Source organism: Drosophila willistoni (assembly GCF_018902025.1).
Source record: "Drosophila willistoni isolate 14030-0811.24 chromosome XR unlocalized genomic scaffold, UCI_dwil_1.1 Seg105, whole genome shotgun sequence".
Classification (NCBI taxonomy): Eukaryota; Metazoa; Arthropoda; class Insecta; order Diptera; family Drosophilidae; genus Drosophila; species Drosophila willistoni.
In genome coordinates this window covers 795230-820046 of record NW_025814054.1, presented here as the reverse complement: position 1 = coordinate 820046, position 24817 = coordinate 795230, and the positions used below count along the sequence as shown (strand labels likewise).

General features: G+C 35.8%; 1 protein-coding gene across 2 annotated transcripts in view; it reads left to right on the top strand.

The window, feature by feature from the left end:
- The first annotated feature begins 2107 nt into the window (after positions 1–2107).
- Positions 2108–24817, top strand: part of LOC6645051 (calcium uniporter protein, mitochondrial) — a 60335-nt gene continuing 37625 nt past the window's right edge. Inside the window, exons 1-3 of one of the 2 annotated variants that reach the window (XM_023177148.2) lie at positions 2108–2271; positions 3173–3368; positions 21719–21839. In XM_023177148.2, coding sequence (XP_023032916.1) covers positions 3234–3368; positions 21719–21839 — 256 coding nt within the window. In that variant the 5' untranslated portion in view covers positions 2108–2271; positions 3173–3233. The remainder of the gene's footprint in view (positions 2272–3172; positions 3369–21718; positions 21840–24817) is intronic. The other variant, XM_047011766.1, reaches the window with a different exon arrangement.

Genomic DNA, 24817 nt, shown 5'->3' with positions numbered 1-24817 from the left:
CTGAATGATATTTTTTGGATAGCTCAATGAAGGCCCGTTTGATCTCCTGGTTATTACTATTTTTTGGTATTTTCAGCACATCATACAAGTTTTCCTTGTAGAGTCTCCCATGGCGCATATGGGCAAGAATTTTCCGCATTTTACTTGAATTTGGTGAACACCGAAAAAAAATTGTTACGAAAATATTAGAATTCTTTTCATTTTTTTTTTTCATTTCATAATATGCTTTATTTTCTTATTATTAAATTTAGCTTAAAGAATATATTCAGAGAAAATAAAAAAAATGCTTGTGCAAATTGAGAACAGTAACTGAACTGAATTTGACTTGTTTGAGCTTTATGTCGAAACCACCCATACCGCTAGCTTCCACCATAGCTTCAGACGAGGTGCTCTGCAAGCTCTCCTCATGGGATTCGAGGGTCTGGCTGAAGCTTAATTTCAAAAAACTCACTGCTTGATCCAGGAGAGAGAAAGCTCAATGTCAGAAGACTGGCTACCGTCAGACGACTGTGAGAACAGGGAATGCACATTTGGCCAAACAACTTGCAGTGGAACGGAAGTTACTGTAACTCTTCTTGGAACTACCTGCTTCAACACGATGTCGCAACCCCAAGAGATCCTGTTTGAATCTTAATTCTATTGCAGTTTGACAAAAAAAATTAAAGTGAAAAATTTAAGTATAAAATTGAAATGAGAACAATGGGTGTAGAGAAAAAAGAGACAATTTGCATTAGTTAGTATATTGTAGAGGTTTCCTTCCCTATGTTCGTGATTTTGCGGAATTATATTTATTTATTACAAAACATTCACTAAAAGTGTGAATAGCTAAATTCTGACATTATGATGGGACACCACTTAATTTAAAACTGGAAATTTTAAAATTGAACTAAAATGTGAAGCCAAACGCAAAGTATTACCGACTATAATGTATGGAAAAACTATAATGTAATTGGAAAACTTTTGATAGATTTTTATAACGAAAATCTCAAGTTAAGTAAATATTTTCAAAATAATAAAAATAAATGCAATACAATTTACAAATATTTAAATTGAAGGAAAACAGGATTTGTAAATTTTTGTATCATACCATGGCATTAAATTTAATGCTAATGTTTTATTTGTAATGACGTACAAGGTATTTCTGAGGATATATGCATCTATGTGCAATGCATTGTGCATTGTGCATATTTTCCCATTCAAATATTTTTGTCCTCAATTCTATACAAGTTATTGAACACATTTGGATCAAGTAATTGAGCGGGTGAAGTCATCTCGTATGGGCAATTGTAAATGCTCCAGTTTAAACCGACGTATGTTTGTGGTAGTTTTCTTGATAATATCTTAATCCGCTTCTAATTCCATGCCGTTAAAATCATCTCACCGACCACGTGCCCCAAAAACCAATCTTACAACTAAAAGGCCTTACTGCGCTCTCCTTACATTTGATTGCAAATTAAAGTACCTTAACTGTGGTCCAATTATCTTGAGTTGAATATTTACAAAATATATTTTTGTAATTTCAAAATAATGTAACGTCTTTGACTTTTGGCGCCCTCTATTTTTATGCCATTCCAACCAATAGGTGGCGTGTGCACGAAAAACAGACTCGAATTTTCTCGTTATTAACAGACTCAAAATAGTAGACGCTGTTAAGAAAAGACTCAAAATAGCTGAAACTGGTAAAAGCAAACAGCCCTGGCAAATCTTCAAGTTATAAAAAGCTAAATTAACATCTCAAGCCGGCAAAACCTACAAATAGCAATATAATCATCATCATATTATTGTAGTTGAATTAAATAATTTTACCTGAATAGGCTTTAAGGAATGCTTGTTTACACAGTAGTTTGACCCAAATACAAATGTAAATATTTTGTTTACATAAAACATAAAACATTTACAACATTTATTTCACCCATCTTCAATTCTTCAATATGCCATATCCAAGTACTCAACTTCTGTTTTTTTTTTTTTTTCACCGATATTTAAAAAGAAAATATGTTAGCATTTATTAAAGCTGAAATTCCCGTCATCTGCGTCCGGCATTACCAGAACACGCGGTTAAATAGCTAAATGGGCTGCACTGATAACAGTCAGTAGATTGTTGACTTTTCATACGCGCGGTTGTCGCGGCCGCTTAGCTTAAATTTTTTTTTTTAGGATTTAAAAAAACCAAAATTAAATAATATCAAAACAAGTGAAAATTAAAAACTAACGCAGCAAAATAAAATTGAATAAAAATTATACGTAATTGAGTCGTGTGTGCTTGTGTGTGTGAGTACTAGTGGGTGGTCAGTTGTATAGAAATGTTGCAAAAAGTTTGACAAGCCGAATTTGGATAGTGATAGAGAGATAGAGAAGGAGACAGACAGAGAGAGAGAAAGAGTGAAAAAAGCCGCTTGCTTTAAAATGTATTTCCATTATAATTATTATTATTAATTATCGACCAAAAGTCACAAATTAAAAATTCAAGTGCCCAAAGTTGACTTTATATATTTGTGCTTATTTGATGATTAACTCTTTATTTTAAATCGAGTTCAAGTTCGATTTAGTGAGTCTGAGAACCGGTAATTCATTCGGTATCTCATATCTCCGTTTTGGCGGTCTGCCTCCCTTCTCACACCATCCCTCCACCATTACACGTGCTCGAAAGTCTTGTTGTTGTTGCAGCTTGTTGCTTTTGTGCTTTTCTTTAGATGGAAAACAAATAACATTTGTAACTAAATTCAAATTTTTTGGGTTCTAACCTAATTTTACCTGTAAATGGCTTAAAGTAAATCTTAACGGTAAACCTATAGCTCAAAGATTGTCGCCGGTGGGAGGAGTAGGACATGCGGAGTTGGAAAGGTCTACGAAAAGCAAAACAACAAAATAACTTCAATCCTATTTTCATAACAGAATAAAGAGGACCCTCCGTTCCGTTAAAATGGGTCGTAATTTGGCAAAGTTCTGAAATCTGCAAAACTCAACTTACCGGGTGGACACAAACTGAAATTCACTTGCTCGCCACTCACTTGCCTCTCTCTCTTTCTCTCTTTCTTTTTTTGGTATTTAACCCCACAGTGGTGCGTGCGTGTGTCGTCTTCGTCGGCGTAGCGTCTATATTTTTCCCCCAACACGTTTGTGTTTTTGTTTTTGTTTTGTTTTTTTTTTGAGTTTTCTGGTGTTCTCTCAGTGTGTTGCAGTTGCACCTTGCTCTATTTATCCTCCTATTCCGCAACGTCCGCTGCCAAATCATGTCCAGAACAGGCGCCGCTGCGGTCAGCACATTTCGCATACTCCTGCGCCATTCGTATCAGCGGCAGCGTTTCGGACGCTGTGGATTCCGTTTAGCGCCAACGCCAACGCCAATGGTCACGACCTTTGCTCTGGTAAGTGAAAATCAATCTTAACCCATAACCAGCTCCAGGAGGCCAAAATCTTAATACATATATGTATAAGGTCTTAACTATGTATATAAATATATGTATATGTACATATAAATAGAGAAGAGAGCGAGAGATAAGCATGGAACACACTCACACACACATACCCCCACATGTGGGTAAAAAGTGCGTACGTCTGTCTGTCTCCCCCTCACTGTCGTCCAGCGACTGTCAAGGGGGAGTAAACGAGGGGAATTTTTTTCTCAAATTATTAAAATTTATGCAAAGAACTGAACCAGTCAAGAATATACACCAAAAATGCCTACGTATGTATGTGAGCATATAACACACACACACACACACATGTACAATATATACATATATAATACGCACATATAGCACGTCGGTGTATCTTGTGTGATATTCCAAGTGTTGCCAAGAGTTGCTTTCTTTCTGACATCTGCCGCAAAGAGGCGTAGGCAAGGAGTCGGATAAAAGGGGGACTAAAAGGTCTAAAGTGTATTTTTAAATTCTGTATTTAAATAAAGAAATCTGGCGATAAAAAATCTTTATTGATTTTTTGTTTGTCCCGTGCATTTATTATAATTTTTATCAATTTACTTTGGAAAAAGTCTCCAACTTTAAATACTGCAAACTTTAATTTGAGATGTATATGTATACATATACACACAATATAGCGATTTTATACTTGCATTTGTCGTATTTTGAAACGATAGATCCAATAGATATTCAGTTCATTAAAAAGTGTTAAAAGTTTCACTTTACTTTCAAGAAAAGGTGAACTTAATCCAAGTATGTATATTGGCGAATTATTCAGTTCTTTAAAAGTTTTGATGCATTTTAGTTAGTTTCTTTCGATAACAGTTTAAATTGAAACATTTAATAAGTGTATTATTCTTCAACCTGGAACGCATTCATTGATTTTACATTGATTCATATGGGAAAACAAGACAAGTTGCTGGAACGAATTGTGTTCGTCAACCGGGGGTCCACTGTATGATGTTTGTAATACATAGACGCCATTGAATGAGAATCGTTTTAGTTTCTTATAATGTATGCATACTTTGCTTAAAACATATGGTTACGAAAATCATTTTGTCGAATCAAACAAAAATATATCAGAGAGTAATCACAATTTAATAATGTACTCTCTATTATGTACAAAAGAATTTCCTTACCTGATGTACTTAACGATTAGATCGTATTAGATATGACATTATTTTTCACAATTCAACCGAATGTGGCGACGTTCTGCAAAAAATACAGCGAAATAATGCTAAAAATTTTGAAATGTATGTATTTATCAGAATTAGCTGCTTATTCTCATGTGATATTGAAATAGAAAGGGAGATATTTGTATTGGCCTCGGCAAGAGCTCCGAAAAAGCTATCGAAGAACTGTGGGGAACCTTCCGAAGATATTTTAGACGACGGGCAGGACAGCAAAATGAAGATATGTCAGCACTTAGCGTTTCGGAGGCAATTTAGTTTGCAGAAATTCTGGATGAAGCTCTAATGAGCTTAACGTACAGCATGTTCCGTCTCTTAAAATAAGATCTCGTGATCTATTACTGAAAATTTAAACTTAGTTTTTTCATTTTAAAGAGTTTAGTACCTTAAAAGTGCAGGTTGTTGTTAAATTTTTGTGCGCTCTAGTTTCTAACCTTCTATGCTACTGTAGTTTATTTATTTGTTCAATTGTGAAAATAAATAATTGGCCAAAATGTGTTTTTTTTGAAGCACAAACACACACACACATATATATATATATATATGTATATGTGTGCATAAGTGTCCAAATGCATTATGTGTCCGTTATCGAGCCATTTATTTCTGTTCAGAGGTCAGATACACTCATGGCCAGATTAATAAGTGTGAGCCTGAGGGTTTGAGAACAATTGATATTAAAATTATGTGGCAAGTTCTGCGAAATTTTACCTATTTTATTTAATTTTTTCAATAAAATCTAAAACATAGTTTTTATTATCTCCACAAACAAATTGTATATGGCTTACACTTATTAATCTGGCCATGAGTGTATACGCTAAATTTGAAAATTGAAAAGAAATTTTGTGTTTTAAATACATATTACATTATAGAGCCTGACTTTGTATCGCATGCAAGTATTGACACAAATTGAATTTAATGTATTTCTAAAGGCAATTTTAAAATTATACCTATTAATAATATGTCTATAATAATAAAAGGATATAAATTTTATTTACATTTACATACCTACCGTATACGCCCCTGACTTTTGGCCAAAAACCAAGGTTCTCCGTTCCTCTCTCTCTGTCTTTCTTTGTCTCTCCCCCGTTTTTTCGCTTTTGGAGTGTGCAAAACTCAAGTTAAAGTTCTGCTTTTATCCTCTCTCTCTCTCTCTCTCTCTCTCTCTTTCTCTCTCTCTCTCTCTTTCTCTCTCTCTCTCTCTCTCTCTCTTCGGCTTGCTTTCACTCTCTGTTTTCTCCCCTTAAGCTCCATTTTTGCACCTGTATGGGTGTGTCGGTGTGTGTGTGTGTCCGTGCTTCAACTTGTTGTTGAATTTGGCACCTGCGCGTCTCCAAACAGAAAACCAAATTTACTAAATCCAAAAAAAAAAACAAGAAAAACAAAACAAACAGCTGTCTGAAATTAATTCACATTGCAATATACATGACAGACACTGCAGCGGGTTAACGGACAGATTGATTGGTGGCTGACAGTTTGAAGAGCACTGAGAAAGGCTAAATTGATGAGTCATACTCTGTTCGCTGGTTGGCTATGATTACTGATTGCAAGTTCGGTTTATTCATTCTCATCAAAACAACAATGAATACAATATAGAGAAATATAATAACAGGTTGAAGGGGAGAGAGAAAGCAAAATAGAATCATTTTGTTTTATTTGTTTGTCTTGGCTAAAGGCAAATAAAATTTGCATATAAAATGATTAGAATCGCCGTTATCTAAAGAGCGTATTTTTTTTCTCGGCGAGAATGTCGCCGACGTTCCAGAAGTGGTGGTTGGTGGGTGGTCGGGTTGGGTTTGGGTGGTGTTGAAAGAAGAGAGTGAAAGAGAAGCAGAAGCTTAACAAACAAAAGTGTCAAAAGCAGCAACACCAAATGCAAACAAAATGTTGATATTATCAGTGGCGTTAGGCCTTAGGCCAAGTAGCAATAGCCGGCCCTTTCTTCTCCCATCTCATAACGTATACGCACGGTGTGACAGCTAACTAACTAATAATATTCACGACAAAATTCGATTCATTTGAATGTGTATAATGTTTATGTCAAACTACGTAAATGATGATGGAAATGATTCAATATTGCTTACCGCAATTGCGTGAGCTTCGAATACAGAAGGGAATATTGAAGATTCTAACATTAGGTGATACTAAATTTGGTAAATGATTGTCCATTAAACCGCAGAGTAGTTCATGTGACACTTAGCAGTTATCCCATATATCTGGATGCCTTATTTCCGCACTGAGCCAAAGTAATCTTGTCATTTTTGACTTTGTTGGTCAGAGAGAGCTTCTCTGGGTACGAAGCTAATAATATTGTGAGGCCTTGGACATCAATTCTTTCATCTCGGTTAAAAGTGGGACGACGATCTAAAATGAGTCCAGAATAATACAGGGAATCACCTGGACAGTTGGATGGACGATTGGCAAAAGTGACATTGACACTCTTGTAAATATTTAGTCCAATGTTCCAGTTTTGGCTTAGCTTAAAAATTTGTTCAGGGCTTGCGAGATGAAAGGAAGAAAAAAGGGTGTACAACGTTCTCTAGTACCCTGACTTGAGGGACTCCCGCCTTTATAGTTCTGGACTGCGAAGATAAACTATCAACAACAATTTAAAAAGAACGATCTTGCAGGAAGTTTATGATTATTGGAAAGAGCTGCTGAGGGAGCAGACAGACCAGGGAGCCAAACTCTGTTGAAAGCTTGCTGGATATCCAGGTCGAAGTTCACAAACCGGTTAAGGCGTTCTGGAGTACGATGTTGCTTTCTAAAGCCAAATTCGTTTACAAGGTTTAGCGTCCTGTACTGTTGGAAAGTTGATAGCACCATGTAGTATAAACTGTACCATTCCTTTGGCCAGAGCCGGAAGTAGATTAAGGCCTGCCTGTAGATTAAGGCCTGCCTCAGTATCCCGTTTTTCAGCCTTTTGTAGCATGGTGACTATGAAATAAGAATACGAATAAACTAACGTACTGAGCTGTTTTAACGTCTTCTTTTCGATTTCATCTTCACCAGAAGCTTTTCGGTTGTTGGATTTGTCAACAAGATCTTTGAGCTAAAGAGGTTATTTCAAGGTATTTTTCACTCGATTACGAATGGCTCCAGAAAAAAGGCTCTCTTGCATTCTTTCACTCTCCTCATAAGATTTAGTATTCCCAAAGATAGTTGCAACAATTGCAATGTGATCACATAATTGTCACAGAGGTTTTCCAGCGGTGAAGGGGTCATTTGGATGTTGTATGAATAAAAGGTGGGATTTCCCGCAGATAGCATCATGCAAGTTTCAGCTAAAGTTGCCCCCCCCCCCCCCCCAGGGGTGCTTAGCATTGAAGTCGACACTTAGAATAAATTTATTGGCAAGCTGTTGAAAAAGCTGTTTATAGTCGATTTCCAGAGAAGTTTGCGGGAAAATCCTTGATGTAGAGTAACATTTGCGAGCTGGATGTCATTTGAAGAATTGTCATTCAACTTAAAATGCTCCATGCTATTTTAATTGCTATGGCAACTTAACCACACAGAATGATACACCTTATAACACACAAATCCAAGAAAACAAATTTTGCGGCGACCTTGTAAATGGGTCATAGTAATAAGCATCACATCAATGTTAATGAATCCTGCTTTCATTCGCTCCATTTCGTTCTTATGAAATACATGACTAAATTTTTCCACTAATTGTAGTGCTCTTAGGTTCCAAATTTATAGGTTTAACATGTCTTGTAGCATTCGAAATGAAAATTAATATTTATATGCAACTTTCGTCCTCTTTTAAGAGGACATCGAGATGTTGTAATGGGGCATCTTTGGCAATTGTGTCCCCTTCTTCCTTTATCGTAAAAGTCAGTCGAAAGTTCAGCGGACTTCCTTCGACCGCAAAAGAGTGTCATAAATATTATTATCCCTTTTGGCCACTTTTTTTGTGCTCTTCGTTGCCAATTTCGTTTGAGTTTTTTTTGTTTTATTTACCATTTTTAATGCACTTTCTAATAGAATCCGTAGCTCTAGTCCGTCGAAGCCCGGCCTCTACCCGAAAATCTATTATATTTGCTTTCTTTTTGTTTTATTTTTATGTTGTTATTGGCAAAAACTTTTCGGCGCCATTCGGTCTACCGCACAATACCCAACATGTGCTCCCATCCTTCGTGCTCTCGGACTGCCTACAATAGCCACGTTTGCTTTTTTATCCTCAATTCCTTTTCTACGTTGTTATACCATGCAGCCAGAGAGTGTGATGTGGTATATAATCGTCGGCAAAATGTACGTAACAGACGAGTCACCGTCTGTCTATATGAACACCTAGATCTCGGAGACTACAAGAGCTAAAGCTAGCAAATTTGGTATGTAGACTCGACTAGTGGGTAGGCACAGCAAGTTTCTTAAAAATTTTTACCACGTCCCCTTTCGCCGCCAATTTTATTTCATTTTCTCAAAGACTACCAAGTTCGGTCTGTAAATTCGTTCAGTATGTTTATTATGTCACTATGTGAACCGAAATCGCGGAATTTGGCGGTTGCATGCAAATTTTAAATTATTCTCTTGGTGCATGGTACACAGAATTCGGCTCGATGACTTAACTTTTGGTTGTATTTTTGCTACGGCCATTTTTGGCCTTGGATATATTTTGTATGCATTTTATTTTTCGGATTCTGTGCAGATTTTGTGTCTTCTCTTGCATATATATATGTATATATAAGTACATATGTGTTTTTTTTTTGTGTGAAAAGGCATTGGACCATGGTGCGTATATTTTTTCTCCTCTCTCTCTTCCTTGCTCTCTCTCTCTCTCTTTCTGTCTTTTGGATCAGCAATTATTGAGAGCTCTATGCGAATATTGGTTCAATTGATATTTAATTAAACTGGATGCATTGAATGAGTCTAGTTTTGATTTCCGGCATCGGGCTTAATTTTTTGTACTATTGTACTCGTCATGCTGTTGCTTAAACAAATACATACATACGTACGTACATACATACATACATACATACATACATCAGCAAAGGCGAGAAGAAGAGATAAATTAATGAGGAAAAGCGAAAGTCGGACAATTATGTACATAAATGTCCCTGCTATAGATTGACTTTAAAGCAAATATATTTTTCCAGTTCTCAACACATTAAACATTTCCGATTGCATATTGAAAGTACATCTTTTGAATGGGCAGGTTCAAGGTCATGTATTGTCCATACAGCATAGAAATTTCAACATCGTTAAGTCAAAAATTTCAGTCACAGAATTTTTTTTCAGGATACTACGTATTCCTGACAGTGAATATATAAAGGATATAAATCTGGGATCTTCTGAGTTTTATTGTATTTTTCGCCCTCGACAAGGAGCAAATTAATCTAATTTTTTCCTTGAACCAAATTGAGTCCTCCTTGGTCCATTAAAGTTTCTGCCCCGAAAAAAAGAAAAGTCGACCAACAAATTTCTACTAAAGTACTCTTTCTCTTGAACTACGAAAAAAAGTGAATTAAAACTGAATCAGATACAAATGAGATGGTTTTCATCGCCATTCAACTAGTTTCTTTATATCTCTTTGACAATGCCTTGTTCATTGTTCTGGGAGATTTGAATATATACATGTCAATTTTTATTAATTATTATAAATGTTTATTGAAAATATATTATTTAAGTGGACCTGAGTGATTAGATTACAGTACTTGAATGAACGATAGGACAACAGGAAAAGATAACAACTAATATACGACATAACTAAGACAACCTTTAGGCTGACGACTGATCCAATCTCTTTGTGTTCTCTCAAATACCAATGACAGTGATAGGCATCCAGATCTGAATACATATATTTTATGTATTTGTTTATGCATTGAGACTAGAGAGCATGAATGATAGACAAATCCATTTGAGTTAGCAATGTTCAAAACGAAATGAATGAATTAAAATAGACTTCAAGTGAATGAGTACGCTGACGTAAAAACTAATTGAATAAGTTAGAATGTGAGACAATAAGTTACCATGTTTCAAATGCATTCCAATCCCAATTCTGATTTAAGTAGTCCGTATTTATTTGTGATTAATGTATGACTGAATTAATCAGTGGTCTGTGGCCCCTTGGGGACCTACTCAGACTACAATCATGTTGTTATCGGGTTCTTAAACCAAACAACTAGTGAAGTAATACTAAAAGGTATATGATGGATTAGCGAAAAATATTTTGGTTTGTATACTAGATAGACTTATTTATGTTTTCTTAATTAGTTTTCCCAAGATTTGTTTCAAAATGTCAAATTTGAATAGTCCTTTATTTCTTGTATCGCTTCACTTCATTTCACCAATTATTTTTCTTACATTTTTGATCAAATTATGTGGTTGTTGCTTCAAAATGTCCCAATCAAAATAAGACAATTCGCTCATTTATACTCAATTCACTGCTCTTTATTAAACAGAGTTTCGTATTTTTTTGTGATTTGGCAAGTACTTACATTCACACTCATTCATTTCATTGTGTAATTTGAATTCAATTCGAAAGGATTTATTCTTTATTATATATGCATTAATTAAGACACACATAAGGAATTGAATGTAGACATTGAATAATCTTTTGCCAAAGGCTGCAAGGGTGTATAATCGTCGCCATAGCCGATGTTAGCTTTTTTAATGTTTAATATTTATCAAGGTAACTACAACATGGTAAGCTTATCAGTCAAGTGTCGGTTAGAGTATGCATTAGACTTTTATTTCAAAAGTTTAAGTTATAATTATGAAAAAAAATATAGATTATTCACTAGAAGGCAAAAACCGTGCGATTTGCCACAGCTGACTTGTGTTCTGTCTTCCCTCTCCCTCCCTCGTTGGTTCAGGTCAGAGCTAAGCAAGTGTTTTGTTGTTGATATCGCAATTTCTTATAATCGTGCCGTCGACTTTTCTCAAAACTCAAAACACGCCTATGACTATGTTCTTTATATATTTATGTGTTTATATACACTCATAGCTTGAATTTAATCTGATGAATCATGGAAATGGAATATATTTGCTGGGTTCATGACAAAGGGGGGGAGAAAAAATTCACATTCCTAAAAAGTAGTTTGAGATTGTGCCTATTGGAATGTTTATTTGCTTTATTTATGAACAAATTTTCAACCTGAAAGCTTTAAATTGCCCCCAAAAACTCGGCTGTCGCTCTCCGTTGTTGAAACACGAACGCCCAAAAGCTTTCGACTTAACCCATTTCATAAAAAAACACAAAGAAAACCACAGCAAATCTGCATATTATGCGGAGGAGCTTGTCTTCTCAGACCCAGCCGCAGCCTTAGAAACTCCATTACATCTAACTCTTGCGCCCTTTGCTATCTCTGGGGTTTTTCGTTTCGTTTTCAGAGAAAACTTGTGCACGTTTTCTCACACACACACATCGGCGTTAAAGGAAAATCTTTCGCTAGCTAAAAGTAAACATTCATTCTGAAGCAGGGAAAATATTTAGGCAAATGCGGAATAAAATCGCAAGGATATGCGTAATTAATGCTACTTAAATTCTGCGAATGTATGCCAAAAAGGATGAAGGATTATAAACAATGTGCTGGGAGAAGAGGGTTGGAACGGGTTGGCGGAAGACATGAAGTTGCGAGTCTAGATGGAAGCTGGCAAAGATTCGCCATTAGGCCTTTTTGGCCTCATCGTCATAGTTGCTTTGCTTCATCAGCAGAAAACTTTCAAAATTGCCAGAGTAATTTTGCTTGTTGTATTAATATTTGTGGCTCGAAGGCAAATATGTAAGAGCATCGCGTGAATTTATGTAGGAGAAGGGAATGTTAATGATGGTAGATGGCAAAACAGTACACTCCAAGACTTTAAAACTAATATCACTAATAATTTAAGACAAAAGCATTTCGGTTTCATTGTCTGAAATAGAAATGAAAAGACCAATCGAAGTTTCAATTACAGTCGACTAAACTTTTTGACTATTTCAAATTCATGGAAATTTTGTTCCGGTTTTGAAAACATATAAAAATGAATATTCCGTGGATAAAAAAAATATCCTTAAAGCAAGTATACGAAAAGGTATATAGTTTTTTATACTCAGAGGGGAATGAGGAAGTGGTGATTATAAATCAAAGATTTATAATGTAAACACTTGTCAAAGGTCCCAACGCCGCCACCATTTTAAGTGACATCGCTTTCTGAGTTGCCAGTTTCATTTCATTTGTAGACTATGCAACGTTTTCAATTGCAAATATACCTAAAACCAATTGATTGATATAGAATGGCCTACGATCAATTCGAGTTTTTCCCAACTAAGGAGGGACTCAATGATCTCTTAAATCAATTATCTACTGTCGATTGCCATCGCACAGTAGACCGAATTAAAATTTACCTAGCAAAAACCAGAGAGTCATTCCAAAATGGAAATCCAAATCTTCAAATATGTATGTATAAATACACTTACTGTACGTCGTTTATTCTTACCTACTATACATATGAAGATGTGCCACTAAGATGAGCTTGCTAATAATTTGACATTATAAGTTAGCTGTATATAATAGTAATAATTATAAACTGTTCCCGCAATGTTTTCTAGATACTTATCAACTGCACTTGAAATAATAAGCGTCTAAGCCAACAATAATAATGGAAACAAAATATATAATTTTGCATTATATTTTGAATTCTATAAGCTTAAGCGGCAGGTCAAAAAAATTTCAAATAATAATAGTGGTTTTTTCGCCTAAAATAAACAACGGTAAAAGTGTCTTGAAGAGCACTTGGGATCAGCGTAGAGGGTTAAACAAAAAGTATCATTTCGGTTAAGACCCCAAATATCTTGTTTACTTTATTAAATCAGCGCATTTCAATTTATAACCACGAAGAGAAGAGAGGAAAATACGGTTTTTGGGGTCATTTTGTTTATGTTTCTGATTTTAAGTAAATTTATTGACCGAAGTTCTTGGCTAATGTGTTGCAGGGTCAACAATCTTTTAAGCACAAAAAGCAGCTAGTAATTTATACAGTTAATATTTGTACTGGAAACCCAAATCCCTTTCAAAAAGGGTATATTCATTTTGGCAAGAAATGTGCAACGAATATAAGGAAGTGAATATTATCTTAATTAGCATGACTTCTGCTGTTAAAAGTATGAATTAGATAGTTAAATAGTGAAATAGTTAACTAATGCACAGAATAATCCATAATTCTGTAAAATGTTATCAAAATTGATAACACATTCACACATTTGCCGTATAAACAGAATGAATTAATTGTTTGTTTTGGCAGAAAGGGTATACAAATTTTGGCAATGCCAAATTAGCCCTGCCCCCTGGTTTTGCATAAATTTGTACGCTTTTTCCTGAGCTTATTATTCAATGGGAGGAAATGCTGGGAAACGCGAAGGAATTGGTAAACACCGATGGGGACCCTTGACATCCCTCAACCAAAAGTTAACTGCATAAGAGTCTAGTTAATAATTCAGTTCAGGTTCGCTTCACAAAAAAAGAACGTATAGGGAAGAGAGCTGGGAAGCATCTTCCCGACGACAGCACACGGCCTGCTGTGGCACTCAGAAGCAAATTTTCCTATTATATGCAAACTTGCCACAAAACAAGCTACATAAATTTACAAAGAACTGTTGTCCTTTTTTTATTCTTGGTAAAGGGCTTTGTGATAAGGTTTCTATAGAAAGGGGTGACTGAAAAGGATTTATATTTAGACGCCTTTTGCAACAAAGTGAAAGGCTTCGACTTTGTAATACCCTCTGCGAATTCAATCGACAATTTGACATGAAAATGCACTCTTTTGAAGTTAAGTATTTTAGAAGAAAAATCGTTCCAAGCTGTCAGCTTTGCATTTTAATAGCCAAAGGGACTCTGTTGTGATTCCCTTTTCCGCTGTAAGTGCTGCGCTTTAGAGCGTATAATTAGCGGTCTTCTTCTAGGACCGGTCATTACTCTGATTACTTCTGCGACCAAGTTGCGAATTTTCTCTCTTTTTTGCTCCATAGTTGATAAGGTTGCCACTAACAATAAGTCTATACTAGATACCGACCTGAAAATAATGCTTTAAAATGCCTGATTCTTAGATATATGTATACGTAGAATCTACAAATTTTTAGTAGGTATAGGCCAACCTTTAACATGGAACACTCACAGGGCGCATTGGGTGCTTAGGGCACGTGGCGAGTAGGAAGAAGGAGCCACCTGAATTATGTCGTTTGCATGTCGTTTCGAGTGGCAACACTTGCACAGCTTGTGGGCGCACTTCAACACTTGGCCGCGTTTTGTTGCCCGGGCTAATTGAGAACACGCCGTTGCCCTTGGGTGTGTCCCGCTTCTTTTTCTTCCTGCCTGTTTTTGGGCTGAAAAGTAAGCAAATTAAAATTTGGTCGCTCATGTTACCGAAAAGAAGGTCGTATTTTGAGAAATTGCTCATGCATGGGCCACTAGAAAGTAGGATAGGAATCAAAAAGAGATCTGGCTGAGAGAGCAAAAGGAAAACAAAAACAAAAGAGATGGAGCGCTTAAGAATTTTACGAAAGACCAACAAGAAGCTGTAAAAGGATAAGGATTGGCTGGTTTCTTGATGTTCTCCCTTCGCTCTCGGGTTCGGCCATTTTATGAATTTAACATCAAGTGGCGCCTGCCTACCTTGCTCCATTTGCTCCGTTTACAATCAAATAAATTCCAACTGAGTCTAGACACAAAAGTATTTTGCTAATTAAAGCCACCCTCACTCGTATCTCCTTTGCTGTCCTTGGTCTTGTCCTGGTTTGTTAATGAGCCATTATTTTGAGTGAGTAACGCAATTACTCTGATGTCGGTTTAATTCCCCCCACCCTTCCGCATGTCATATCATGCACCACTTCTTTCAATTTCTCTCATTCGGGGTTCATTTGAGTTATTTACCATCCGTAAGGCGACTCTTTACACTTGCACAGAGTAGTAGCCAGTTTCCGAAGATCAACCAACCTCACCGCTTCTGATATTTGGCATGAATATATGTTTAAATTGATTGGAAAAACATTTTCGGAGCGGGGGTTGAAGAGACATCCAATTTCACTAGTAGTTTTTATCTATCTAATTACTAAGCAAGTAAGTCCCAAAATTAATGGTTTTTTATAATTTTAATTGTCGAAAATTATTTTCTATTTTTATTGGCACGGTTCACGTGAGTTATCAACAAATAAACAGAGAAATGCTAAACATTTTCCTCTTCCACATTTCTAATGCATTTTCATTTTCGAAATTGACTTAAACACATACTTGCATATGTACATCAAAGCAAACGGATAGGGATATACCGCACACATGACGTATACGTAACATACACATTACGCATACGAAATGCAAATACAAAATGTATGCCAAACTACCAAACTGCCATCGAAACCAGACAGACCTACAGACAAACAGGCAATTCCCCAAACATGTTCCGAACAAGAACGGATAGAAACGGATAAATGTATTGCCAAAAATGAGACCATAAAACATATTTAACAAACTGCTTGCATAAATAGCCCATCCAACCTCCAAAGAAAACGTTCAAATAAGTCCAATAAGCCCAAAGTTTGTCTCATGTGTGTAAGATGAAAATTCCTTGGTCATACTTAACTTTTGTGCGTGCTCTCTCTCTTTGTGTGTGTGTGTGTGTGTGCGTGTGCATGTGTATGGCTACATTTTATGACTTTCAGACAATCAAATGGGCAATATGTCTACGAGTGTAGTGTGTAGAAAGATAGTGGAAGTTAGAGAGAAAAAGAGCAAGACAGTAAGATATCTCGTCTATTAAATGAATAACGAAAACCGAGGCAAGAGCAAAATATTAAAGATTATTTCTATTTTCATTTTGCTGAAAACTTTTCTCACTCAACATTTGATTTTGTATATGTATGTATTTATCTATGTGAATGTATAGTACATACAAACATTTCTATGTGTACGTGCATATATCGTATATTGTACACGACTAATTTTAGTCTGTCTGCTTTCAATTCATTTCATTTTATCTTGAATTTTTGATGTTTGTCGTTGACGTTTTTGTTTTTATTTACCCGTTTTCTTTTTATACCCTTACCGAAAAAAAACCCAAATACTCTAATTCAGTTAGAGTTCACAATGATCCGATATCTTTAATTTAAAATCCATCTTTCATCTCTTACTTTTATCTGTACTCAGTGCATTAAAAATTTGTTAGTTTATTCATATTAAATTACTGTTATTAAAAAGCGACCTATAAGAAATGGGTTCAAATTCGCTCACAATTCGATATAATTTTTGTTTATTAATTTTACGCTTTCATTGTTTTAATAAGGGTATGCAAACTTCGGTGTAGAAACAAATGTTTCCTTGTATTTGATTTGGTAGCTTGTGTTCTTTTTTCCTTGCTAAATATTTACTTGCAGAAAAATTCACAAAAAATTGTTATTCACTTTGAACGAAAAGAAGCAAAAATAAACAAAAGAAAAAAAAAGATTTTGGTACAAGTGTACATATATATGTCTATCTGATCTACATGTATATACATATGTGGTGTGCGTGTGTGTGTGTGTGCGCGGTTTTGTTTCGACATTTTCAGCATGTGGCTAATTTATTAGCTTTTCCACTTCCACTTTCTAACTAAATATTTATAGAAATTTATCGACATTCATAAACATAGATAAATGTATTCTGGTTTATTTTCGAGCTCTTCTCTGGGTAATCTTAGGTTTATAATAATTTTAAATTTAATCCCCATTATTGAATAAAAATTTACAGAGATGTGTATGATTTGATTTATTATTACAATATCGCAGTGGAAATTTCCCAACATGTTTAAGCTGTCGAGTTGAAAATAATTTGTTATGCCATTTAGACACTTTGTTTTTGTTGGCAAAATGTGCAATGAAAAAGAGAACTTTGGCTATACCGAAGCTTAAAAACTCTTTCAGCCTTTTACGATTATATTGTAATATGTTTCAAAAAATCTATAAGGTTTAGTTTACACAACCGTCAAACTCTCAAAATCCCTCTTTCTCTTTATATTTCGCTAGGCCCTCAAATATTTTTTTCTTCCGCATACCGTTTTTTCATTTCAGGGAATAGATTTTTCAGTGTATTATTCTGTCTTTTTTCGGATCTTCATGACCCTCTATAGAATTTCTTCTTCATTATATTTGACAAATACTTTAGGTATATAGACGAAATTTGGAAACACAACGCAAAATAACGAACAAATAATTAAAAGGACTGGGCTAACCTCGGCAAGTTTTTCTGTCACGCTTTTTTTCTCCCGAAGGCGTCAAAGCGAAAAAAACTTTCTCTTACAAATCGAATTTCAGCCAAAAGAACGGCTTACATGAAGCTGCGGCCCAAATAATATGCTATTTTATCGAAGATAGCGGTGTCTCAGACCGATAACGGCCTGGAACCAACCCAAAAGCAATTGTAGCGTTTCACAGATTTGTCTTTTTGACAGTTTCGAAAATGTCAATTAACGTTAACCCGGCCTTCTGGCTTTTTCTTGCTTTTGGTGGAAATTAATTTCTAAACGCCTGAAGGTACCTGCCCATAAGTATGCTACACATACTTCATATTGTGTATTTTTCAATTTATCTGGTATTTACTCTAATTAAATATTCCAATCAACAATCGCTTGAGAAATAACGAAGTTATTGAGAAAAAGCACTGTTTTCGACCGATTGTTTCTTTGAGAGCTACATATATAAAATAGTAGACCGATCCCACATTGGGGCAGATTTTGTTTCTATTAGCATAAACTACAATTTAAATGCTAGAAATTTCGAGAATTTTTTGTACTTTTAAAATATTATGTAAATTTTCTAACAACACAAATATATATTACTTCAAAATTTAGCTTTAACGTTAATCCAATGCGTTTTAACAACAATCCGGTCCAAAATTGATAAAAATCTGCCTAACCTATCGTCAATATTGTAAGGTTGTTACATCAGCTCTACCACAGCTTTCGTAAACACTAATGAAAATGCTTCTGCCATATTGCAAATATTATAAGTTTTAATGAATGTCTTCCTGCTTTTCAGTCAGAAATCTATGAGACTGGAAACGTGCTGTGTAAATAGTAAGGCTTACGTAAGCGATTACTTCATATACAAAATAACTCCAGGGTAGTGACTAAAATATTCAAGAAATTCGTCAATTTTTGCAAAATGAGTTCTTATGCATATAAACAAGCGTGCCTTCTCTAGTCCTCCTTGTCTCTTTCTGTGCTATTCGGTTCTTTTTTATACCCTTGCAGAGGGTATTATAAAATTGGTCAGATGTTTGTAACGCACAGAAGGAGACGTTTCCGACCCCATAAAGTATATATATTCTTGATCAGCATGAGAAGCTAAGTCGATATAGCCATGTCCGTCTGTCCGTCTGTCCGTCGGTGCGTACGCGTTTTACTCAGCCATCTTAAGAGCTATCGGGATGAAATTTTTTTTGGAAGCTTTTTTTTACCCGGGTGAGATAAAGTATGAAAATCTTTGGGATCGGACCACTATATCATATAGCTCTAGAAGAAACATTTTTGCAAAAATTGGAGTATCCCCATGAAATTTACCAATATGATAGTAATAGATATAAAATCTCAGATCCCAAAATTTGAATCTGATCCGATAAATAGAACACAAGTTACAGTCAATATAAATCGGTTCAAACGCTGCCGGCAGCGCTGCTTGCTGCCTACTACTGCCATCATCAAATCAACAGAGCACACGCATACACACACAGACGCAACGCTACTTGAACTGTATGTGTATGCGTGCCGTGCTTTGCTTAGAAAATGATGGAAGAAGAAAAACTTGTGGTAAAAAGAGAAATAATATTTTGTTTGTGTATTGATGAATTGAGTTGCAGGGAAAGAAATTTCAAAAAGGAAAAATATTATTGCCAAGTATACTGCAAGGGTATATAAACTTCGGCATAGCCGAAGTTAGCTTCTTTGATATTTATTACCTGGAATGATGCTCAGCCGACTGCTCCTGCTGTTACATCCCCTTCCTGGCCCCTTCCCCACCGACCTGCGCCTCTCTCGAGTATCTTTTGTCAAGTCAGCTTGGTTTTTGCCTTTCAGCTTTCTGTTATTGTTTTTGTGAAAAGAATTATCCCAGACAACGACCACCACGTGCGGCCGCATTGTCAGAGGCTGATTATGAAGCAATTCCTGGCAACATATCCGTGAGAGTATAGTATAAAGGTAGGTGAAATGAAAATGAAGACAGAGATGAGGATGATGATGATGGTGATATTTTCTGATGTTTGTTGTCGGGTGGGTGGGGGACAACATGTTTAAAGTTGTTGGCCCCACAACACAGATTAAATTTAACTTGATTTGACTCGAGTTGCTGCTGCTTGATAGCACCAGGTGTAATTTTATAAAATAACATTTTCATTTCCGACAGCGAAGTATCCGAGCTGCGATTCCTATTTACTTTGACGATCATAAAAACAAAACAAAGCGGACATCAAAAAACTTTTGTGCAGCATACTTTTGGGCTCATCTTGACTTGGTTGAGCTGTCTGAGCTTGTTAAATTTATGCCTTAGCTAATGTTTCATCTGCTTCGCTTCAGCGTGTAAATGCCTTTTGGGTATACTTTTCTGCCACTTCTTTCATTTATTTTCTTCCTTTTTTGCTTTTTCTATACCCTTACAAAAAGCGTGTATGAATTTTGGTCAGAAGTGTGCAACGCACACTTTTATAAACTTCCAAGGGTATAAAAATTTCGGCAGTGCCGAGATTTTAACCCCGGTCCTCTGTTTTTTTTTTTTATAGCATTTGATCACGAGGCCAGAAAGTTGCTGCTAAAAGGCAGCAAGTTGTTTGTCTTGTAGTTGACCAGAAATGTTCATCAATAATTCGCTCTGGCAAATCACAAAAAAGAGACGGAAAAAAAGGAGAAAAGTTTTGTGAATGTGATTTATGGGTAAGACTGGCAGCCTGGCCGTATGTCGGGGGTTTTGCAAACAAAACTTCGCGTCATTTATTTGCCATTTAAATTTCAATTACCTTGGGGATGCATTTTCTTCTTTGTACTATTCTGTTTTTTCATGGGTTTTTTTGTTTTTTTTTTTTTTTGTAGAGTTTCAAATTGCTATTGAATTATTGAAACGGTTGATTGAAGTCAAGCGCAAAATCCAATCAGCAGAAGTTGAAAATGGCATGTACACAGTGGTGGCTCTGAATTTAGCAATCTTGGTTTTTCTTTTTATAAAAAAGATTTTATGCGATGTCAATACAATGATATCAAACAGTTTTAATCGGAGGTGTCACCAAAATCTTTAAAGATTTTGTGGCAGTTTGTTTTGGGAATCTCTCAAATTAAATGTTGCTGAGTCGAAAACTAACCGTCCGTTCGTATGAACACCTATACTTCAAAATATATTTTATGTAGATGAAGATCAAGTTAATTTCACATATTTTGCCACGCCCCTACGCGATATACAATGTTTGTTTCATAAAAATCAGGCAAAAAATAGCTACGTCAAATTTAAATAATTTTTCAAATAGACGAAATTGGTCTCTTAAATTTAAAACAGCTATTTGACTTGGTGCATGGTATAGCAAAGTCGCGAAGACGACTTACTTACATAACTTTCTTTCAAAAGCCCTGTGCTATTTGCCAAACGCTTTGCCCCGCACGACCCTTGTGTAAATTTGAGTGTGATTGCTCATACGGAATGTGGGCTGAATAAGATGTTTGCTGCAGTTGAGGGTGAGTTAACCTCAGGCACTTGTTTCTTTACATCTTCTACTCAACTCCACTGGAGCTCATCCATTTCCATCTCACCTCCACTCCAGCGCACCTTCAACTCACTTCCAACTTAACAATAACTGTATTTACGCCCGTTTTGCTTCGTTCGTTTATGGCGAGCACGTGATTTCACTGGGGAGCATTTTAACTTAATTAGGTAGGGCTCGGCACATGCTAGGAACAAGATAGCAACCTGAGAATATGAATGAGAAGGGTATGCAGATGGGTGAAGGGGATGCGAAATGCGGAGATGCTGCGGTTGTTTAACGTTTTGTAATATATTTATTTTGTTTTGCCCCAACTGGTCTTCATGAAAAAGATCTTTGGCTAATTTATGGCACAATCAATAAGACTGAAAATGGAGTCTCATTAATGTTAATTGACACATTTTCTATTTTTTCCTTGCAGCACTTGCAACAACAATCACACAGAACATTTTCATCATCAGCATCATCGACAACATCGCATGATGACGAGCCAAATGGAAGGAAAAACCTTGACAAGCATAAAAAGCAACTGGATATGGGAGGTGAGTAAACAGGAGGAAAGGAATGTTCAAAAGAAGGAAAAAGAGGGAAGACACGTAGGAGAAAACACATTTTTGTAATACTTGAATTTAATATGGAAATTTATTGAGATTGACGTTGAGAGATATGGCAGATGAGGACAATGATAATTTAATTATATCTGTCACACAAAATAAAATGGGCAACCGAAACAAGCCGAATCAGGAAAAAATCAAAACACAGTCATCGAATTGTTTAGTAGCATCTAACACAATAAAAAAGAAAAAAGATGAAGCGAGTGGGGAAAAAGTGAATAATGGCGAAAGCCATGTAGAAGAATCTCTAGGAAAATCATTTGACAAAATTTTATACTTTGTGTTTAGGAGTCTGACAGACCCAGAAGCCCAAATGTAAGGCGTAAGTAAATCTTGATATTGGTCCTGTTCTAAGACCTTTCTTAATGGGTTTTTTTTTCTGAAATCGATAGAGAGTTATATTATAGGAAACTGGCTGGAAACACAAGGCGCAATCTATGGTAGAAATATGTTAAAATAGCTTTCAAAGTCGGAAAGTTGGCTAGAGCCAATGAAGCAGAAAATATGCGAATTGACTACAAATTAAACTTGGTGGGCCCCCATTTTCTCGATCGTAGTGGGCTGGAAGCTTGGGCGTCGGTGTCGATCGGGGCGTGACGTTGGCTGTGGTCTTAGACTTTGGACCGTAGGACTTGGGCGTGGCCTGAGCGAGGCTTGATCATGGCCTTGGATTTCGGATTTGGGGCATTGTGTGTGTCTTGATAAGAGAAGACTAAAACAAAAGTGATAAGTTTTTATATATATTCATAATGTTCTATCTCTTGCTGTTGTCTGTACTTTACTTCTAATTGAAGGGTTTGCTTTTGGTTTATAATTTTAAAGGCTTTATGTTACTGGAGCTGTTGCTTGATTGTCCTTGGAAAAGATTTATAGTTTTAGGTGTTTTGTGTTGAATAGGATTTGTTTTCTTTAGGGAAGGTGTTACCGGCAGTTTCCACTTTTCTATTACAGATTGATGTTGTTGTATGTTTTGGTTGCGGTATTTGTGTTGGGTCTGATGATGTGTGGTGCCGAGTAGGATATGTCCAGGTAGTGCAGCCGTCGTTGGGGAGTTTCGTTGCTGCAGTGGCGCTTACAATGTGTTGTAGTAGTATTCAGCTGTGAATATACAAGGGTATTGGATTGTGTGTTGTTCGATTTTTGTTGCTGTCCAGCGTGGAAGATACCAAGTGCGGTTTTGTGGTCGACTCTTTCGGTGGTTTCTATTGCCTTTAGTTCTTGTTACATGAGGAATGTGTGTGGTTGAGTGGGCTGTGTTCGTGGTCAATTTCGGAATGGTTTATCCAGATTATCCAGTTAAGTGTATTTTGGCAAAGTTATCCTTTGAAAAGCAGTTTTTGCACGTTTCTGTGGTATTCTTGCAAATGATTGTCGGATGTCCAAAGCAAAGACTTTTTTTTATCGATGTGGCATTTAAGATCGAACGCAAACTGTTTCATCACCAATGACTCAAGTAGTGTATGTGTTCAAATGTTTTTGCAATGTTTTGCAAGTCCAGTTTCTACTAATGTATTGGTTGGCGTTTCAAAGTTTTTCTTACTTGTCTTAAGTTCTGTGTTTGTAATTCTTGGGCTTCACTTATATTACGTAGTTAATTGACCCCTTTGGTAAAGTTATATGTTTTGTTTGTCATTATCTTAAACTTAAGTATCTCTAAGATTGCAGTTTGTTTCTTAGATTCGATGAGAAGGGTGCCGTCTCTTGATTTTTTACATGTTTTGACTTCTCCTCCATATAGTCTTTATTTCTTTAATGATAAACGGTATTATATTTTCCAATAAGTTGATCTCGCTTCGTTTTAAGCCAAAAAAGTTTGGTTCGCATAGCTGTCTGTTGTTGTGTTCTGAGTTCTATGAGCTTATATAGGGTTGTTCTAGCATATTAGCGTTTGCGTCGCAGCTTTAAACATAGTTTTAGCACGTTTTATTACCAGAGGGGTTAAAGTTGTACTGACTTACTTCATTATTAATTGGATTTTACTGCTGTAAACCAACAAGCACGAATTTAGCCACGTCAATACCGATTTCAATTAGTTTTCGCATACAAAATACAAAAACTTTGCTTTTATGTCTCTCATTAAAAATATCGTTTGCAATTATTTATTAAGGAAACTTAGTTGATTTAAGGTTGTCGTTTCCATAAATAACGTTGTCAAAGACGAATCTGATAAATGAATGTCAGTCAGTCGTGGTGCTTATTATTCAGGCAGGCTCGAGATGATATATTGAAACAGTTGAAAATTGAACTTGATATGGGCCCATACCACACAACACTCCTTATAGAGTCCGACATCTAGGCGTTCATGGAGACTAACAGTTCGGAAAGGTTTCTTCTGTCAGTTATATACGTTTTGGTAACATTAATATAGCAAATACATGGTACAATGGTTTTACTGCACTCGACATGATCAACTTCTATATACTTCCTGTTAACAATTGAAGTTCTTTATTAAAACGAAAGGAAGAAATTCTTCCCTTGCTCATAAGTTTTGAATTTAATTACAGGTTAGTTTTGCCTAATTTGCGTTTTGTATGGATTTTTCTGACACTGACAGATGCTAGCGGTATTCAGAACTCTATGTTTGTATTTAATATGCTCCTGCCCTCACTTTTTCCTGTGACCAGCGTGTGCCAAGTAGCCGGATAAGTCCGATGGATTTTGGCGCCATTTAATTAGCTTTCTGGTTTGACTTTAATTATATGTATAACAGCGACACATGCTGTCACAGTTTGTTAAATAAATTGCGTATTTATTTTACGATCATAAAATATTTAATTTACAATTTATTAATGTTTAAATTTTGCACACTTTGGATAATTGTTTTTCATTTCATCTTGATTTTTTTTTGGCTTGAAGTAATAGTACTAAGATTAACTTAAAATACCCAAAACCCGAGAGAAAATATA